The sequence below is a fragment of the Anneissia japonica genome, unplaced genomic scaffold (genome assembly GCF_011630105.1).
Source record: "Anneissia japonica isolate Jap-2015-1 unplaced genomic scaffold, ASM1163010v1 scaffold1792_len1028045_cov167, whole genome shotgun sequence".
NCBI classification, from domain to species: Eukaryota; Metazoa; Echinodermata; class Crinoidea; order Comatulida; family Comatulidae; genus Anneissia; species Anneissia japonica.
In genome coordinates this window covers 395,264-415,161 of record NW_022742319.1, presented here as the reverse complement: position 1 = coordinate 415,161, position 19,898 = coordinate 395,264, and the positions used below count along the sequence as shown (strand labels likewise).

Here is a 19,898-nt window from a genome sequence, read left to right as displayed (position 1 = left end):
GGTCTGGGGGTGGGGGGGCGGGGGGGGGGGGGGGGGTCGTTGGAGTTGGGGCCGAAGTCATCGGACCAAAAATTATAATTTGCCTATCCAAATGACTTTGTTTTGCTTGTCAACCCCTACTTATTGTGGTCACACAATTTTGGGTCATACAAGCCATAAAAACTCTCACCATGAACCCTTGCTTTATTTGACCCCCCTGTCGGCATATTTCTGGAGCCACCGCTGTTGTCAGGTCAAAAAAAAAAAAAAAATCAGGTCAAGTTGTGTTCATCCGATCTACCAAGTAAATTCATGCATTTTTAAATTTGCAAGGACATTTTTTTTTTTTTTGCATTCTAATTTTTAGAATTTGAAAAACAAAAATGTGCTTAAACAAACCATTTTTAAAGGTAAATGCAGATGTTGATGTACTGAATGATCATTTTAATTCATAGGTTATACTGTATTTAATTTATTTACATGAGATGTAGAATTGTAAAGGAGTGTTTCAATGAATTTTTAAGATTAAGTTAAATACCGCAACGGAAGGAAATGTTAACTTTGAATGTGTTAATTGTTGTCTTGCACCTTAAGATGCTGCAATTTCTACCTTTGAATATGTGTTCGATTCATTAACAAAAATTAGTATTTAATGAGTAACAAAGATATGCTGTTAATTTTATAAATTTAAATTGTATCAATGATAGTATGCTTCTGTTAATTGTTATGCTACAAATGAAGTAACTGCTAATCTTGTGCTACAATACCAATAGCATGTTATCAGTGGAAATGTAGCATCAAATCAACAAATTATTATTACTAGGGCTTGGATATTTTTCAATTGTAGCATACATTGAAAGTGCTGTAATTCTACAATAGAAATTATAATACTGTAGCAATGGTGCCCATTTTATGCTACAGTGGTACAGTAAGTAGCACTACATTATTGTACGTAGTACTGTATTTGCTATAATGTTTATCATGTGTGTAAAATACAAACAAAATGAATACAGTAGCATCTTCTGTAGACTAACAAAGTTTATATTGCTCATTTGCATATAATTAGAGTTTATTCAGTTAGACTATGTGCTTTTCACTTCATTCACCTGATGAAGCTAGCGAAAGCTTGTGTTTCATTAAATTTTTGTTAGTCTACAGAAGGTGCTACTGTATTCATTTTGTTTGTATTTTATGCTATAGACTAATATGACTCCTACTTTTATTATCATGTGTGTGTGTACCATTGTAATTACTGTATATTCAATTGAATTTGATACATGAAGTGTGTTGATGCCAGGCGTCCCAAGTCTTCTGCGAATAGCAGCAGCCTCCCAGAAACCAGGAAAGCCTCCCGCATTCCAGCGAGCAAGCAAATATCTTCGGACGGTAACCCATCTATAATTCAATAATTTATTTATTATGGGGCAATTTTAAAACAGGACTGAAATACTCAATAAGTTAAAATCATTTATAAACATCGAACAATAATATATATAAAACTAAATAAATAGTAAGTGTATAAATATAAATCACCAAAAAACATTCAAAAGAGACCAACCAGAATCACAACTATAAAAATATATGTAAAGAGCTATCGTTATAGTTATACCATCATATCTCCTGCAACTACTGTACTGCATTATCAACTGTCTCCCGGAAGTCAGCTGGTGATGTCGATCACAAGCAGTAAAATCAAATTACATGTGTTAGGTCCTGTACAGACTATCAAATTTTATTTGACAGCAACATGTGGCATGTCTAAATATGGTCATAATGACAACACATGACCATATATAGGGACATCATGACTATTTATGGACATGCACAATATTTTTTTTGTCAAAGGAAATTCGATAACCTGGACATAGCTTTAAGAAAGCTTATTTATCGAAATCATCTGTAAGTGGATTTTTCCTACTTGGAACCCCTGAATATCAACCAATTAGATGATGTTATTTATTGATTGTAGAACTTGATGTTAATAATTATTCAATAATGTTATAAGTTTTTGCTCTTCCAAATAATCAATTACAGTATTTTCCATTTTTCATGGTAAGCATTTTCCAGCAGTTGTTCATTATATTCCTATATTTAGAAGCAGACCAATGTGATTAATGACTAGTTTATATAAAACCAATGAATACTCTGTTACAATGTGATAGTTTTATTGAAAACAAAATTAAAATTACATAGTGTCACAATTATTAGGATGCCATAGATAGTGAAGAAATTAATATTTACATTAAAAAACATAAATATTGTTTGGTAAGAATGTATTCCTCGTGATTAAATTATCTACAAGAGTAAAATAATATTTTAGCTTTATCAATTGAAGCAATAGTATAGGCCTGCAATCTCATGTTCACTGATTATATTATGATAAATTCCACTTCTTGGCATTTATACTGTATTTTAAAAATTAAAATCATTACTACTATCATTTTTTAATAAATATTGTTGTGACTGACATTTACTTGGCAAGACTTGTGAAACCAACAAATGCAGTACCATATGTGGTGATGCTGCTCTTTTTTTTTTCTTAAATTATCAGTAATGACTTTATCATTTGTATGTTACAAATCTCATCAAATATACATTGTAATAGAGAAAACATTCTAGCACAAGGCAGCAGGAATATTGGCAGTACTGTAGTGGTTGAAATTTTTCCTACTACTTTTTACAGCATCAATAACAGTAACAATATCATTGACTATAATAACCAACATTATTTGTGTCTGTATCAGGCCAAATAAAAAATATTGTGTTGGCCACGCCCGACTGACCCACATTTTACAAAATTCAGGGTCGGCATTTTAGCTTTTTTTATTTTTGAATGCAAGGAACAATCATTTTTTTTCATAAGCTTATAAGGCTGAAATAGCCTTGGACTAGGATAGGGGCCAAGGCCTAGCCTATTTTGGTGCATGGTATGCGATGCGAATCCAAAATTGTTGTATTATTTGTCTATTTCCTACTTTTTAAGCGTTTTAGTTTAAAAAAAAAGTTTTCCTACCGACCTACCCATTTTTTTTACTTTCCCAAAATGTGGCCTAAACAAAAATTTTTGTTTGGTTTCATTGACTGGATTAAATGTGTCCTTATGTTCAAACAAACATACCCGTATTTTTAATGTCTGCACCGATCTTTTTCATCGACTGGCTAATACTAATTATCATCTCCAACAAACACATCTGTACGCATCTGTTTCTGAAGTTACTTTTAATGTCTGCACTGATTTATTTCGTCGACTAAACTGTACGTACAAATTATCATCTCCAACAAACACATCTGTCTGTAAGCAAATGATCTTCACTGACTGACACGTCGGTATGCAAATAATCATCAATGACATACATTTATATGCAAACAATTATCACCGACTGACACATCTGTATGCAAAGGAGTCTGTATGAAATGATATCACTGACTGACAGGTCTGTATGCAAATAATCAATGACTGATACATCTGTATGCGAACATTCATCACTGACTGGTATATCTGTATGCAAATGATCGACCATCACCGACTGATACATCTGTTTCTGAAGTAACTTGGGGCAGCATCATTAAGCCAATCAGGGTCAACTACACATAAGTTACTACAAATGCAAATACATCAAGAATTGTTATAGAATCATTAAAAAAAAAAAAAAAAATACAATTAAGGCTCAACAATCACTCATTAGTTGTACAGGTAATATATAAATATTCAATATGGACAATAAAAATCATTAAGATATTAAAAAATGACATTCGCAAACAAAAAAAAAGCAGGCCCATGCAGACGACTGAAATGACGACAGACCAATGTTTAATGTGAATTTTTTGAATCTTTGTTTTAACTTTTGGGTAGGAGAATTCTTCAGATTTTCTTATAATTAAATGGGTTGGGATCAGGTAAGAGATAATGTAGGCAGTCACTCAATCAATCAATTAATCCATCCACCAATCAATTATTGCATTTATTAATTATCTTGATTTATAATTTTATTCACTTGTCAATTTCATCAAAATCAACACACAATTCACAGAATTGCACTCAATACACTAATAACTGAAAGAGGTCAAATGGTACCAAATGATTAGCACGGTTAAATACAATGATACTAATACACCTGTTCAATACATGGTATGAGAAGACTAACAGCAAAATTCCTTACCGCATGTAACACTTAGAAGTGTGGACCAACTCTTGGTAAAGGACATAGGCAGGTTTACATTGAAATAAACACGACGATGGGTGGATGCTAACTGTATGTCTGTTATTATCAAGCTGAAAATGAATTATAATGAATACACATTAATTATAATATTAATAAGAATGAATTAACATTGCAAATTGCCAGGTATAAGTCTTAATTAGAATAAAAACACATAAAAACAAATTTGTAAAACAAAAAAAAATATATTATATTATAACAAATTGCATTATTGCAAGAAAAAGAAAATAAGAAGGAATGTGGGAAAGACCAAAAACTACATGGAGAAACACAGTAGAGAGAAGAAAGATCAGGGATGGACATCGCGGAATGAGGTGAGAGTGACAGCAGCCAACACTGGGGTGGATGCAGGATTTGGTGGTAGGGGGTGGCTGAGAGTCCACACCACCTCAGCCCCAACATGGTTGGGAAAATTTTAAGAATATGGACCTCCAGGTGCCCGGAAACAGCACTCTCATACCTTAACCTTAGGAATTAATTTATTCCAGATGCAATATTCAATTTTAATTTTATAGCCAAAAAGTGATTTCTATTATGACTTTTTTACTACTTTACTATTTAACTTGTTAATATCTTAACGTATTTCCCGTCATTGCCAAGTTGGTTTATCTTGTGATTTTACATGTAATTTTATCCTTCTTAACCAAGAATGTTGCAAAGGAAAAACAAATTTCCTATTTTAAAAATGGACAATAAAGTGTTCTTGAATTTGAATCTTAAAAATCCTACTGGTAAATCATATCAAAAATACAATTATTTTTTCTTTATACAATTTAGGGGGGGTGCGATCACACCGTCTGCACCCCCACCGCATCTGCCCCAGCAACATACTAAAATGGAAACAGAGTGTGGAGGCCTTATGTCAGTAGAAAAAACGAGGATAGGTAAGGTAAGGCATTAATAGATTGTATCTCTGATATATACTTACAGTTTTGTATGTTCCATCTCTCTGAAGCTCAGCAGCATTCATAAACAAACCCACTGTCAAACATTTCCTACAAAAAAAAAAAAAATGCACTAGACTCTTTTATAAGATGTCATAATTAATATGAAGCTCATGCAACCTTCTATGACAGCTAAAAATGTAAACACACTGAACCGTATTTTGACTGGCTGTAATGAAAAACATAACTGACTACTAGACTCCACATTCAACTCGCGTGAGAATTATTACTTCAGGATTTGAACCCAGGGCCCTGGGATTGCAAAAACCAACATCTTAATGATACCTAAAGTCGGGCACTCACTCTGCCCAACCGACATCAGCTGACGCGATTTTATGGAGAACGCAGTGTGATGAAGCATGTGCAACAGTTTGTTCTTAAGGTAATGGGTATGTATATTGCGCCTTTCTCTTGCGGCTATGAAGCCAAACCTCAATTATTTAGGAAAACAGTGGTAGGCATAAAATTGGTCATCATGCAGGAACCCCACGCATCACAATAGTACAGTCTCACAAACAAAGACCAATGAAGATCTGTTCTGACTGCCAGCGATAATCAGCAGACAGAATTGTGTAGTCTAGTGCTTACATTAAACAGAGCTGGATTTGGCGGTTGACGGTCGAACGACCATTGAACAACGCAGTGAGGGCCGGCTTTAAAGACTTGGATGTTGACATACCTGATGGATGTAGTGTCCTTTCCACAAGTGCTACGAGGTATATTTTCACGAATGCACAGATCCCTCAACTGTTTACGAATTTCCTCAGCTTGTTTCATACTACGGATGTTAATGAAATTGTCATGGCACCAGTCCTAATAAACAATTCATGAAAACTTTCTTTTAAAATAAAACATTTTGTGGTATAATCAATGTAGTCAAACTTAATGATAATATCAATGGTTAATATCAGTATACATATCTAAAACATGCACAATATAAATATCTTCTCAAGAAAACAAGCCAAAAAAACCCAAAAAAAAACCCAATTCCGCACCCAACCATATTTAGTGAAGCAGGGGAAGCATTTAGTGATCAACCATGGCCAAGACTACAGTTAAAATTCTTGGAAGTTGTCCATCCTTTTCTTTTTTTTAATGTCAACACAAGACAGCACAATACAATCCACGAGGCGGTCAGACAAGATCTTGAAAGTGCCACCAAAACAAAGAGAAAGCAAAGGTTATGTATTTGGACATGTTCTTTCCACATCCAAAAAGCACCGATTTCAATGTACTCACAGCAGTGGCATATCCAGGATTTTGAAAAAGGGGGCAGGGGGTGTTGAACAGAAATATTACATCCACAACTTTATGCAACATGCAAAATTACAGTAGGGGCATAATAATGACTACACAGTAAATTGGTTTTTAACGTCTGAAGTATCTTACATTGGTATTTTTTGCCATTCATTTAGTATATTTTTTCATGTTTGAACAAAAAGGGGGATGTATAGGTTTCCCTACAGAAACATTTTTTTTTTACATCCTATATAGAGTAAAATCAAGTCAAACAATGTTTACCTTATTGCCGCCAACTCCTCTATATGCTTTATGTATGTTGAGGTAGGTGATGTGATCACCTTCACTTGATAGAAACTTCTTCCTTGCAGCATGTGCCTCCTCCCTCTGTTGGTGAGATTTAGGATAATAAATATAAGGAATTACAGAGGGGGTGGATAGTAAATCATGTAATGGCAGAAAGTGTAGCTGAAGAAATTTGAATGGAGACCATAATGAAGGAAAATACAACATATTGAAAAAATATAAAGACAACCATGTTTATGTACAAATAAATAATCATCTTTTTAAAAGTATGTCTCTGTACAGCTGCAATCGCACTGGACATTTTTCAGTAAAAACATAATTAGTCCAATGCGAATAGCCCAGGAAACTTACCTCTCGGGTAAACTTACCGAGACTTGCATTTAGTTTAACTGAGTGAATTGTGCCCAGTAAAATACCAGGTAAGTTACACACATAGCTAAATCCTCAATGCGAAACATGTGTCTAGTTTAAGCTTTAAGCGTTACTCAATGGAGTTGTCATGGGTTAGCACCCTCAATAGTAAAATTTCATGGCTCGGTTAGTTTTACCATTTCTTGCAGTAAAACCAACTCACTTCAAAAAAGCCAAGTGTGGACAGGGGAAATATTTAACTATTGGATCGTACCCATGGTCCAGTGCGATCACGGTTTAGGAAAAAAAGATCCTAAGCTGAGAATAATTACCTTGTTATTTGGTGTGATTAAAATGGATTCCACCGACAACATAGAAACAATAGCTAGAACCTCATCCCTGGAATATAAACATACATGAATTATTGCAGGCCCTAACTTTGTACACAGATGTTGGGCTGCAAAATACTATGTAGCACCACAATTACATTACAGAGGTTGTACCATCTAAGATACAGGGCTCACACAAGTGTAAATGCTAAGTATGTACTCACAAACAACTGTACTGTCTTGAGGAAATTAAGATCTTTGAAAGCCTTGGTTCCAATGGGAAGACTGACATTTGCTTCCCAAGTGATGTCAACTAGAAGGATAGGAAACATTTCAAATGTCATTGTAAACAATATTTGCATTAATTATTAATGTATTGATGAATATTGTCCAATTGTACAGCAACAGGAAACACAATTTCTTTGTATCATTATTTTTTCTTGTATCTATTATTCTAATAGGTTAATTTGAATATTGGGGAATAATGTATGCCAGCCTTGGGAACATCAAGCCTTTATCATAAGGTGAGAGAAGTTTAAACAATTCTTTTTACCTCATTGTTGTTCCTCTGCTGCATAGCTCCTAGTAATTCCAACTGATTTAAGGCATCAACCAAATTCTGTAAATGAAGTAGAATTAATGTTTGTCATATTAAATGATAGTAGCAGAAATATAACGAGTAAATGTAGTCTTTAAAAGAGTGTTGATTCAAGCAATGAATCTGTTTTGGCGGGTTTCAAAGATGGCTCACTGGGAAGCCGGTGTGTCAATTACTATATTGTCCTCTGGTTTTAAACAAATTCTAGATCTGCCTATAATTACAACATAGAGCATGGAGTTAAGGGGCTTGCCTTCAAAATGCATTCTCACAATAACAAAATAAGCATGACCCTACTTTCCAAGTCACATCAGGAGATTTCTTTTTAGATTACTAAAAATCTCAGACATCAACTCTCCACTCACAAAGCCTTAAAGAAACTTGATGATAGAGTATCATGAGTCACAGATTATCTGCTCCCAAAGACCTTTCAGATTAAGAATTCCAAATGATCATCTTTCCACTCACCAAGCCTTAAAAAGCATCAGGGGTCCTAAACCATCAGTTCTACTCCCTAAGCATCATGAAGACACTTTGTTAAAGAGCATTAAGGGTCCTAAACCATCAGCTCTACTCCCTAAACATCATGAAGACACTTTGTTAAAGAGCATTAAGGGTCCTAAACCATCAGCTCCATTCTTAATTATTGTAAAGGGACTTAACTGTAGAACTCTGAGGGTCCCTAATAATTCACTCCCAACTCCCTCACTAAGCATCATAAAGACACTTACTTACAATTCAAGGGTTCGAAAGACTGTGTAAAATATGGTTACTATACCTCTTTTGATGGTGGATCTAAAAAGTCAAAGTGCAACACATCTCGGATATTCAAAGACAAAAGATGCAGAACTACACTGCTTAGATTGGATCTGCATGAAAGAGAAAGATACAAAAATAACGATAATAATAATAATAATAATAAAATAATAATAATAATAATAATGATGATGATGATGATGATGATGATGATGATGATGATGATGATAATAATAATAATAATAATAAAACCCTAATTATGATACAATATCACAGAAATGCAATACTACTAATGGATCCATGAAATGCAGATAATCATCAAATCAACAGTGCTATTGTGTCTATTAGTGAGATAACCTAGAAGAACCAATAATTGCAAGTTCTTTTGTGAAGCTTTCGAACCTAATGAATGTAGTCCTTTTCAATTTTCTCATTGTCAGAGGGGTAAATTTCAAAAGGAAACTTCACTTCAAGTTTATCCAGGTAAGTACTCACAAAATGGCCATTTAATGATGATGGTAGTATAAATAATAACAATAACACTAAAAATATTTAAAATATTAATAACTTTAACAACAGCAACAACAACAACACTAACAATAATGAAGTTTTAATTATACTGTACATCAGGGTTCGAAATAACGCTGGTCCGCCGGCCAATGGCTAGTAAAAAGCATGGCGGACCTGTTAATTATCCCAATAACAAGTCCGCGTGACCAGTTAAAATGTCAATGAAAGAATGACGAAATACCTAAAGCTTTAATCATTCACCTCTTAACGATGTCTTTACAACATATTTCACACAGATAATGTCAACAAGATCGCTATTTTCTGCTTATTGTCATGTTAATGTCTGCTACGAACAGCCTCGGTCTCAGTCATTCAAGGCGAACCGATGAACATCACGCACTAGCCTAGACCATAGAGGAATCCATGGCTAGACGTACAGAGGGAAATCACCTTCTCCGCATGTTATGGCGACAAGGAGAAGTTGATTTCCGTCTGTGTGAACACCGTGAAGTTAAAACATCCATGTCATGTATCCATCCCACAATGCAACGTGGGACAAAAAATTAATAAACAACGCAACGATTTCCAGACGAAATAACGCAATAATCACACCCTGTAAATGAACCGTTCGTACAGTCCCAATAGCATTGCCATGGAGATTATCTATTAATTCGGATTTGGTATGTCATTAGATTCATATATCAGTCTACATGTAAATTACACTCACATTCCCCAAAAACATTGCTAATTACGGAGGGAATTTACAGAGAATGAAATTTTAATTTGTTAAATTTATTTTTAGATTTTACTCTAAAACAAAACCACGAGAAAAATTTTTATTAAATTTTAATAAATTTGTTTAATTAAAAATTTATCGGTTTACGCTAAGCTTGTTCCTGTCAGCAAGCTGTCACGCACTTTGAAACTTTGGGCGATCTGACGTCACCACAGCCAAGCACATGGGATTTTTGCCCAGCAACATGACCCCACGAAAAAAATTAACCAATTAGCGGGAAGAGTTTAGGAGGTGCAACCTGATATTTACAACAAGTCGCATCGTTGTGACCACGAAGAATGTGTTGTTTACAGTTTAGAAAAAAATGTCAGACCGAAAATGCACGTAAAAACAATATAAAAGCATTCATTTTATTGGTACAGTTATACAATTTGCTGTGCACTACAGCTAAACAACAGGTACTGTACGTATTATATGTTAAACGTTAACTTTTTTTGTATGCTAGTCATACTGAATTCACTGGGCTAGCCTATGCTGCTAAGCCTATTTTTAGCGTCTAGGCCTAGGCTAGGCCCTAACTGGCCTGCCTTATTCGGAAAGGATTCAATAGAAATGTTCCACAAACCGATCTTTCCGGAAAACCGAACATCGTAGCGAACATCGTATTGTGAGAGTGCACTGTACATACAAATAGATTCCTGTATGACAACAGAAAGATTTTTCTGTATCTGTCAGTGTTACTTCATCAGTGGGGGTGGGCAGCATGATTAGCATGTGAAAAATATGGTATTTGGGTCTTCCGAAGTTGGCAAGATAGTGGCTAGTGAAAGGGATTGAGGACCAGTAAAAGTATTAATTTACTGGTCCACTTGGCTAGTTAAAGAAAACCTTAAGGGAAACCCCTGTGTACATTATGCTTTTGCTTCTACTAGGGTACTTTGCCATCCTACCTTTGTATTTCTGGTACAGTATTTGGTTTCAGATTTTCATATTCTTCTTCAGTATACAAACGCCAACAATTGCCACTGAGAAGGCACAAATTAAATTTATTAAATATTAACAAGAATGCAAAAATGTCGGTAAACACATATAATATTACTTTTGAAAAAAATGATAACAATATGATAGTAAAAGGGCTATATTTAATCACAGACACACTTGATCATGTATTTATAGCTTTTTATCAAGGCATTAGAAAATAAAAAAAATAATATCATTTATGAGTTTATTCTAATATGTCAAAATAAGTTAAAAAAAAAAGAAACATTATGCCAAGTTGAAAAGAAAAATTTAGGTCCTTGACCTTAGTCTTGGTAAAAAGAAAAAGGAGAAATTTGCTTTTGTGCAAATAAAATGCAGGTGACTCTAAAATGATGTGACAATTTTTAAAAACTTTTTGCTTTAATTAAAGAATTATCATTCTTGATGATTCTTCAATTAAAGTGAAATGTTTTGTTTTCCTGTGGTCATCAGATTATTCAAATCAGTTCATTATTCCTGTAGTAAAGAAAATTGTGGTAGCAGAAAAAACAAAGCGAATGAGGAAGAGAAACCAATTTATCTTTTTATCCTATATCCTATCTATTATTTTGAAGAATAGTGACAAAATAATTCATTAAAGCCATTAATTACTTGTTATTAATGAATTGATTAATTACCTACTCTCTCTTCCAGCTCTTCCCATTCTCTGCCAGGCCTGTGCTTGTGATATTCTTTGGACTCTCAGGATATCAAGACCACTTCCAGCTTTGAAACTTCTGCATTCCAGAGAGAAAAAAGGAATAATGAAAGTCTCAGTAATCAATAATTTAGCCTTTTAGTTATAGCAATACATAATCTTACATCTTAGGCAGCACACAACTTATTGTAGAAAGAGGTCAGTTCAAGAATTTCTTATGAAGCCTCAATATTTTAATTACCTGTATTTTATAACAGCTGAATACATAAAACATTGCCTAGATATTCTTTATATAGACCCTAGATACTTAAATTATCTGATAATCAATTTAAGTTTTGTCATTCAGTCTGTGTCTCATTGGGAGGTAATAACTTACTTTCTTAATTTTAAGAGAAAACCAATGTTCTTAAAGTGTATTTTTCACATGACTTTACCATAAATGATATATCATTATTTTATTTCAACAGTATTTTGTGAGGGTGGTGTTTAAATAAAATAATTACAGAATCTTTGAAACTTTAGGTAAGCAACATAACTACTATACCATTAAAATAAAAACGAATTGAAAGACATAACATAGCTTAACATCGGTAAATGTAAGTTGATGAATTGAGGGCAGTATATAGGTGAAGGGTATACATAACTGAGATCAACAACTCACTTTGCTTTCACACGCCCTGTGTCAATAACATGTTTAATTCCTGGAATCGTAACAGACGTTTCTGCTATATTTGTTGACAGAATAATTTTCCTTTTTCCCTTTGGATGAAAAGTTTATATGGCTAATTATCATAATTTATGCATTCTCATATAATTATTTGACAGGTTAAATTATACTTGTATAGATTAAACTATAAGTTGTATATATTGTTTGACTACAGGCAATAATAAGTTATAAGAATAACTACAATCATATTATGCACTATATACTGTACAAACCCATCAAATACCAACATTCACAATATAATCACTTACCCTCGGAGCTGGGTTGAATATTTTCATTTGCATTGATGGAGGTAATGATGCATACAATGGTAGAACCTGCACACCTGGGCAATCTAAGATGAATCAAAATAATATTACACATCACAGTATTGTAACGCAAGTGAACAATAGAGGGTGCTCTTATGAAAAAGTAAAGGGTGGTCATGAAAAAGACTTTAAACAAATGGTGTCTTTACAGAAGAGGGTGTTCTGGAAAAAAAAGAGCATGCTCATTTTACAGATAGAGATCTGTGAGGAAAAGCAATACAGGTGGCCAATAGAGGGTGCTAAGTCAAAAAAAAAGATAGCGTTCTCCGTGATTTCCGTGTGCAAATTCTGTAATAATGCAGTGTACAGCGCCCTCTTGCAAAAGTAATTACTTTACAAGCTTGACATCAGAAATAGTTAACTAAAGATAGCACATCTGCGTGCAAATTCTGTAACAGCCATGGTAACCACTAGGACGCCCTCTCTCAAAAGTGATTACTTGTTATGCTTCTTTTTACTGAACATCGACGCTCGCATTTGTTACGCGTAGAATTGCAGAGAGCGCTATCTTGTGTTTATAAGATCTCTGGATGAAAGTTTTACAGAACAACAGAGGGCGCTCACCATCTGGACAATCCTGTGCAACATCTTTGACAGCTTTCAGTAATGATTCAATCTCCTCCTGTCCTGTTAGAAATACAAGTATATCCTCCCTAATAAGGGGAAACAAAAAAAAATCTAATTATTTTGTATTATTTTATATTTATTTTACTTTAAAGCAGGGTAATGAAACATTATATATGAACCCAGTTTGGAAAAGTAGTTAGATTGAAGAGCTCTACTAGGCCTAGCCTAAATTTACTTATTGTGTGATAGTATAAACACAATAAAATCAAATACTTTAAAGCATTCGGTTAGAGAAATGAGTTGAAAGAGTGTGAACACACTGAAATTATACTAATTTACTATTTCATAAGCTGATGATATTTGTAATTATATAAAATAATTAATGTATGGTTATATTGGTCTAAGATTGCTGGTCAAATCATCTAATACAAACTATTCATTTCAGAAATATTTATTTTTAGAAGATGCTAACATCAGAGCAAAACACATCATTAGTTAGTGGTTATTTAACTGTGGCAAAGACAAGCCAAACCAGTCACTTGCTGCAAAAATTGATTTTTAGTTATTAATACAGGGTTAAACAGTAAAATGAGAGCTATAAAATAGTAAAAGAATCATTGAAATCCAACATTTTGTTATGAAGTTACAAGAGTTTAAACATAGAACTGTATAAAGAACATTATTTGAAAAATCAGCCTTTAAATTTTACGATTTCGGGAATTTCTTAGGCAAAAACCATCACCAATTCTTTAAAAATTTTTATGTTAACATTCAAAATGGAGAAAATAAAGGCATAGCATGACGTATAGATAAATAAAGGTAAGTTTAGTGCAATAAAGTAGATTTTCAAAATTTTGACATTCCAGCATGTTTTGGCCATTGTCTCCGAAACAGGATTTGCGACGAGTGACTGGTTTGGCTTGTCTTTGCCACAATTATTTTAACATGCACCAATTAAATTATTAACTCACTCTGCTGGTGCTTTCTGATGGATTTGAAATATTGCTACAAGTGCTGCATGGATATAATCACTTTGGGGTTCACTTGCATAGAGTAACTGTAGGTACAACAGATTGTGAACAGATATTAGATGAAAGAGGATTTCAATAGCTTGGAGTTGAATAATAATAATAATAGATAGATTTATATAGCGCAAATAAACGAGGTCTCTATGCGCTCAACAATATTGCAGACAAGAAAACAATGAAAAAAGGGCAAAAAAAAAAAAAGGGGCAGAAAAAAAAAAAATAAAATAAAATAAACACGAAGCTAGCACCCAAACCGAAGTATGGGGTTTCACCATCACCGCTAACCGGATATCTGTGTTTATGTACTCCGGTTAGCATCGGTTCAGTCTTGATCTTTTCTGGGATCAGGTGCCTCCTAACCTGGACCAAACAACACTAGCTAGCGAGGTCAAACAGAAAATAGATTTGTGGTTAAGATGTTTGCTTTCCATTCCCAGGGTCCTTGGTTCAATTGCTGTCACGGTAACAGGATTTTTTCTCACGACCAAAACAACTCCACTCCCTAAGCTTCATGAGACTTGGTCTATAAAGCATCATGTTTGTCATGTGAAGAGATTGTCACCTAACTAATAGGGCAGTGATTAAATCGCTATTGATAATCCTTGGCCATGTGCCTAAAGAAATAAAAAAAATTAATAAATAAAAGGAATAAATGAATGATTGGACGAATGAATGTATGAATCTGATGGATGAATGAATGAATGAATGAACAAATGAATTAATAATGAATACAGTGGTAGACTGGTCTATCATTCGGTCATGGACTGAAGAGTATGGTGTATTAAGTTTAATAATAGGCAGATTTTGAACTAATTTATTAGATAATTTGCATAATACACACCTGTATTGGATGCTGCCTTCCTTGGATGTAGAACACAGGTGCTTGGTTGAAATAGTGGGAAAAGTGATCCACATCCATCGTAGCTGACATTACAATCACCTGTGATTAAAAAAAAATGCATTTAAGGACACAACATTTCCTTGCATTTTTATATGTTCACATTTTTTAGGAATCATGTTTATCTACTTTGGAAAAAGCAAGACACTTTTTTTCTAGGTCAATGAAACAAAATCAACCATATAATATGCAACCTCCTATCACTTTCATTCTGAAATAATCGGCTCCTCCAGGTAATCCTGGGTGAAGAAAGGCTAACATAGATAAAATGAACACACGCATGGAGACTAGCATTGGTCTCAAACTCACAACCTCTCGATTAAAAGCCTACAGTCTTACCTCTACGCCACATGGTTTCAACACAAGTTAAATTCACTATTTACCTTGAGTGGTGGATGAATACTGTGCGTTCTGTGTTCTTGCGCCCCTTTCACTATACCAAGTAAGACATCAGTGTGGACAGTCCGTTCATGGGCTTCATCCAGTATAATAATAGAATACCTTGATGACAGTGTAAACACATGGTTATGTTAAGTATTCAATAACATTCACATTGAAAACGTAACAACAAAAATACCGTATAAGAACAACATAAAAATATTTGGGATTAAATATAAGATGATATTGTGGGAACCATGTGTTATTAACAACTGACAACTCACTCACACTTATCTCTAGTTACCTAAAATCAAGAGATCTCTGATACACAATATATTGTAACAACGAATGAAATAACAATTAAAATAACACTGTAAATATACAAAAAGTTTACTGAAGATTATATCTTACTTTTTTAATACAGGGTCAAGAATCGATTCTCTTAAAAGCATACCATCAGTCATATACTAAAAAATGAATTATAATTAATATAATATTGTTATTCTAAATCAAAATAATTATTTATTTGGTATATTACAACTTCTATAATATATTTCTTAAATTTATTATTAATGACATAAATAACAGAAACAGAAATAAACATAGTGCAGGCTGCTGCATATACCATCTCCTTCCCTGTTCTAAATTTTAAGACAATAATTTGTGTTTCTAATTGATCAGTCTACCTAACAATCTCTTTTCGGCATGTTCATAATTATTAATCTTACTAGGTTTTTATATGTACATTTTACTAATAATGAGCAAAAAGTTGATTGGATGCTAGATAAGCACAAAAAGAAATTGAGTGAAAAATTGTTACAGATAATGGAATAAAGTAAATAAAATCAAACAAAATTTAAAGACAGCAGCAACTTTATATTTAACACAGAAAAGATAAAGGCTTACTTTGATCCGAGTTTTCGATGAAGTGGTATCATCAAAGCGAACACAATAACCAACCTAAGTTACAACATTATAAATTTAAGAATAAATAAATTATACAAATAGAGCAGTAGTTACAGATTCACACTGTGATACTATGATGCATTAACAAATACAATGCTATTTAAATTAAACAATTATATAATTATATACTGTTATTATCTTTTTATGTATTTTTATGTAAATTGTATGTTTTTTGTTGTATTATTAATTAAGCAAATAAAATCATAATTATGATTATAAATGAAATTATTAAAAAATATGATATTAATAATAAGATAAAGATGATAAAACTCAAGCAAGAGATTTTAATTTTTATTAAAAATTGATTTTCAATTTACCTCATCTCCAAGTTCTGAATTCTGCTCAAGCGCAACACGTTCAGCAATAGTAATAGCTGCAACACGACGTGGCTACAATTACATATTAAATCAGTTTATGATAATTGACAATACGTATTTTTGTAAATATAAAATAATTTAGCAAATGCAACTACAGTTTTACTATACAAAATACTTTTAATATCTAACAATTGTTGTAATATTATAAATTTTAAAATTGAATAGAAGTGATAAATTAATACTGGTCCATTGGCAATCATTCAAGATTTCAAATCATGATATAACATTAAAGAATTAAATAACTATAATATAGAAAAAAAATCTATACAGTATAGTAGTAAAAAAAATATGAAAATTAAACACTAACAATGATAATTGTAATTGTTATTATACAGGCCTGCATTAATGAGAGTGTGAAGTGTGTGAGGGGTATAAATCATTGCTACTACTACGATTTTAATGTTTTTCCATGATTATGACGTCATCTGATTTGATTTGTCAAAATATATTGTTATCGCATAACTGATAAATCGTTATCAAATCGTTCTAGTGTAAAAACTCTTATTTTCTATATGAACAATTGCATTTTAGCTTTTTTATCATTGAAGTATAAACAGGAATTAAGCCCTGTCCCGAGACTCCTAAATTTTATGTCTAAATATGGTCATTACATCACATCATGACCATATAGGCACATCATGATTATCTATGGGCATACTGTCACTGATTACCTGATAAACAGCATTAAGATTCTCACCTGCGTACAAGCTATGACACCATACCCAGCTAAATCACTCTCTAATAAATACTTGAAGGATAAGAAAAATAAAGTCTAATAAAATCAAGCAAAAAAAAAAAAAAAAAAAATAGTAGCATAGTATAAAATTTTATTCAGGAAAAGGACATTTTTAATATAATTGTGTGTAAATATAATAGTTCTTCGGGTTGACCAATGATGGGACTGGAAAATGTATAGAATTTTTTGTTTTCAAGCAATGGGACTGTTCTTTGTGTTGTATTTTCCAATATAGTAGCACCTTCAAAACTTGACATTAAAGTAATTGTTTATTAATGCACTTTACTGGATTTTCTAATGCTTTAACATATTTAATATATTATTTTATTCATTGAGAAAAGTACCGTATTTATTCTAATAAAGCCCTGTGGCAGTTATTGTTGAGAAATGTTTTTGAGGGGTGCTCATTTGAGAGAGGCATTCAAATTCCCAAATAATTTTCATTTGAAATTGAATCTGAACTTACCTGTGGAATTTGAGTTGTTTTCCCACTGCCTGTCTCCCCTATGACAATGGCTGTGTGCGTTCGCCGTATTTCAGAAAGGAATCTCTGCTTTGCTGAATAGATTGGCAAGCCCCGTCTTCTATTAGCTATACAGTTTTCATCTCCACCGTTGCCTGAGCTCCAGGAACGCTTTCTATTACCACTCACATACGAGTTCTTGTTATTCATCTTCAGACGTTTTCAATATTTATATTCAATCAAAAACTATAAAAAAGTAAATTATTAAAATTAATAATTAAGCATAGATTATGTAGGCAATGGTACGGTAACTGCCAGCAAGATATGTGTTAATTCCGAGTCCTTTAAGCGGTTAATTCACTCAAAACTGATACACTCCCCCCTCCCACTTCCCAACTTAGGCAAAACCTGAACCCACAGGCTAAGAAGATGATTTGTGAGATGTGTAGTGCCTGGATCAACCACTTGGTTCATGCATTATACAGTAGGCATTAAAGGTTTAGGCCTAATAATAAGAGAACAAATAGGAAAAAGCACAATTTTTTGAAAAGACAATTTTAAGCATGATACATTGATACAGTAGCTGTTCTAGCTAGGCCTATTACTACATTCCATAATATGGCTACTTTTTAAAATTTTTTTAATGACTTTTGTACAGTAATAAGGTCCATCATGCCCCTCCACCGGATTTACCCTTTCAGCCATCTTTAACTGCCAAACGACAACATAGTGTCTTTGCCCCTGAAGGGGCTTAGACACAAAAACCCGTTTTAGGTCCCCATCTTTTGGTCTTTTTTTGACATTCAAGTTCAAAGTTTATTTAAAATCATGTTCGCAACTTCCAAAAGAAGTTGAATTGCGTTGATTTGTACACAATAATTAAAAATACATTAGAATAAATTTTATATAAATATAGTACACAAGAAAAAAAATACATACATCCTGATTTATGAATTCATTGGAAAAAACTTGCGCCAGGGATACATACATTAAGGTGTTGTTTGGTTTAAACCACTACTAGTAACTCATTTTGAGTAACTACAGGGCTAGGACCTACAGTATTATCATTATTGCCTATATTGTTGATACTCTAGGAGTACAGTAGGCCTCAAAACCAGTCAATGAGTGGATGTCACTTTGAGCGAATGCTAATTCGAGCAGGTGCCACTTTGGAGCTGATACCATTTCAATCGAGCGAAACCCTAGATTAACTCGGACACAAAACTGTCATGAATTCAGAAATGAAATATGCGCAATTAGTAACTGTATAGGCACGCCCAAGTGCTTGTTAGTTGTCATACTGGTTGGATTTTCCAAGACTGTAGACCTAATTCAAAACATGGAATTATTATCAAAAGTACAAAAAACCTTTCAAAACCTGCATTGCAATGTATTTTCTTGTATAATTATGTGTAGGTCATATTTATGTAATCCTAGTTTTTCAAATGTTGATGTTTTAGTTTACAGTAGTAGGCATTATTAAAATAAATTTATTTCATTTGATGTCTTGTAAGTTGTATTTTTCCTTTTCCAGACAATTCTCAACATTTCTATGTTGCCTTCTGATGAGTGTTTTTATACTAAAGGCCAACTCAGACAGCGTCGGCTGACGCAGCCCGGCCCGATTTATCGTCGGGGACAGTCTTAAGCCGTTGTGAGAAATATTAAACATGTTTAATATTCTACTACGGTACTACGCGACTGCCACCGACGCACACCATCGCGTCTGCGTTTAACTCACACAGACCCGACACGACAACAAATCGCTGTCTGAGTTGGCCTTAATACCTATTATGCCAAAATGAAT

General features: G+C 33.3%; 1 protein-coding gene across 1 annotated transcript; it reads right to left on the bottom strand.

The window, feature by feature from the left end:
* Positions 1-2,127: 2,127 nt before the first annotated feature.
* LOC117119096 (ATP-dependent RNA helicase DHX33-like) lies at positions 2,128-18,368 on the bottom strand. The gene is made up of 22 exons (XM_033263906.1): positions 18,095-18,368; positions 17,590-17,640; positions 16,833-16,904; positions 16,456-16,509; positions 15,961-16,016; positions 15,555-15,672; positions 15,115-15,213; positions 14,217-14,302; positions 13,243-13,331; positions 12,622-12,704; positions 12,308-12,405; positions 11,627-11,725; positions 10,919-10,993; positions 8,745-8,835; positions 7,922-7,987; positions 7,593-7,681; positions 7,372-7,438; positions 6,665-6,769; positions 5,823-5,956; positions 5,128-5,194; positions 4,140-4,252; positions 2,128-3,578 (listed from the first exon to the last, which is right to left on the bottom strand). The coding sequence occupies exons 1-22, from the start codon at positions 18,299-18,301 to the stop codon at positions 3,500-3,502; spliced, it is 1,998 nt and encodes a 665-aa protein (XP_033119797.1). The 5' UTR covers positions 18,302-18,368; the 3' UTR covers positions 2,128-3,499.
* Positions 18,369-19,898: the final 1,530 nt, after the last annotated feature.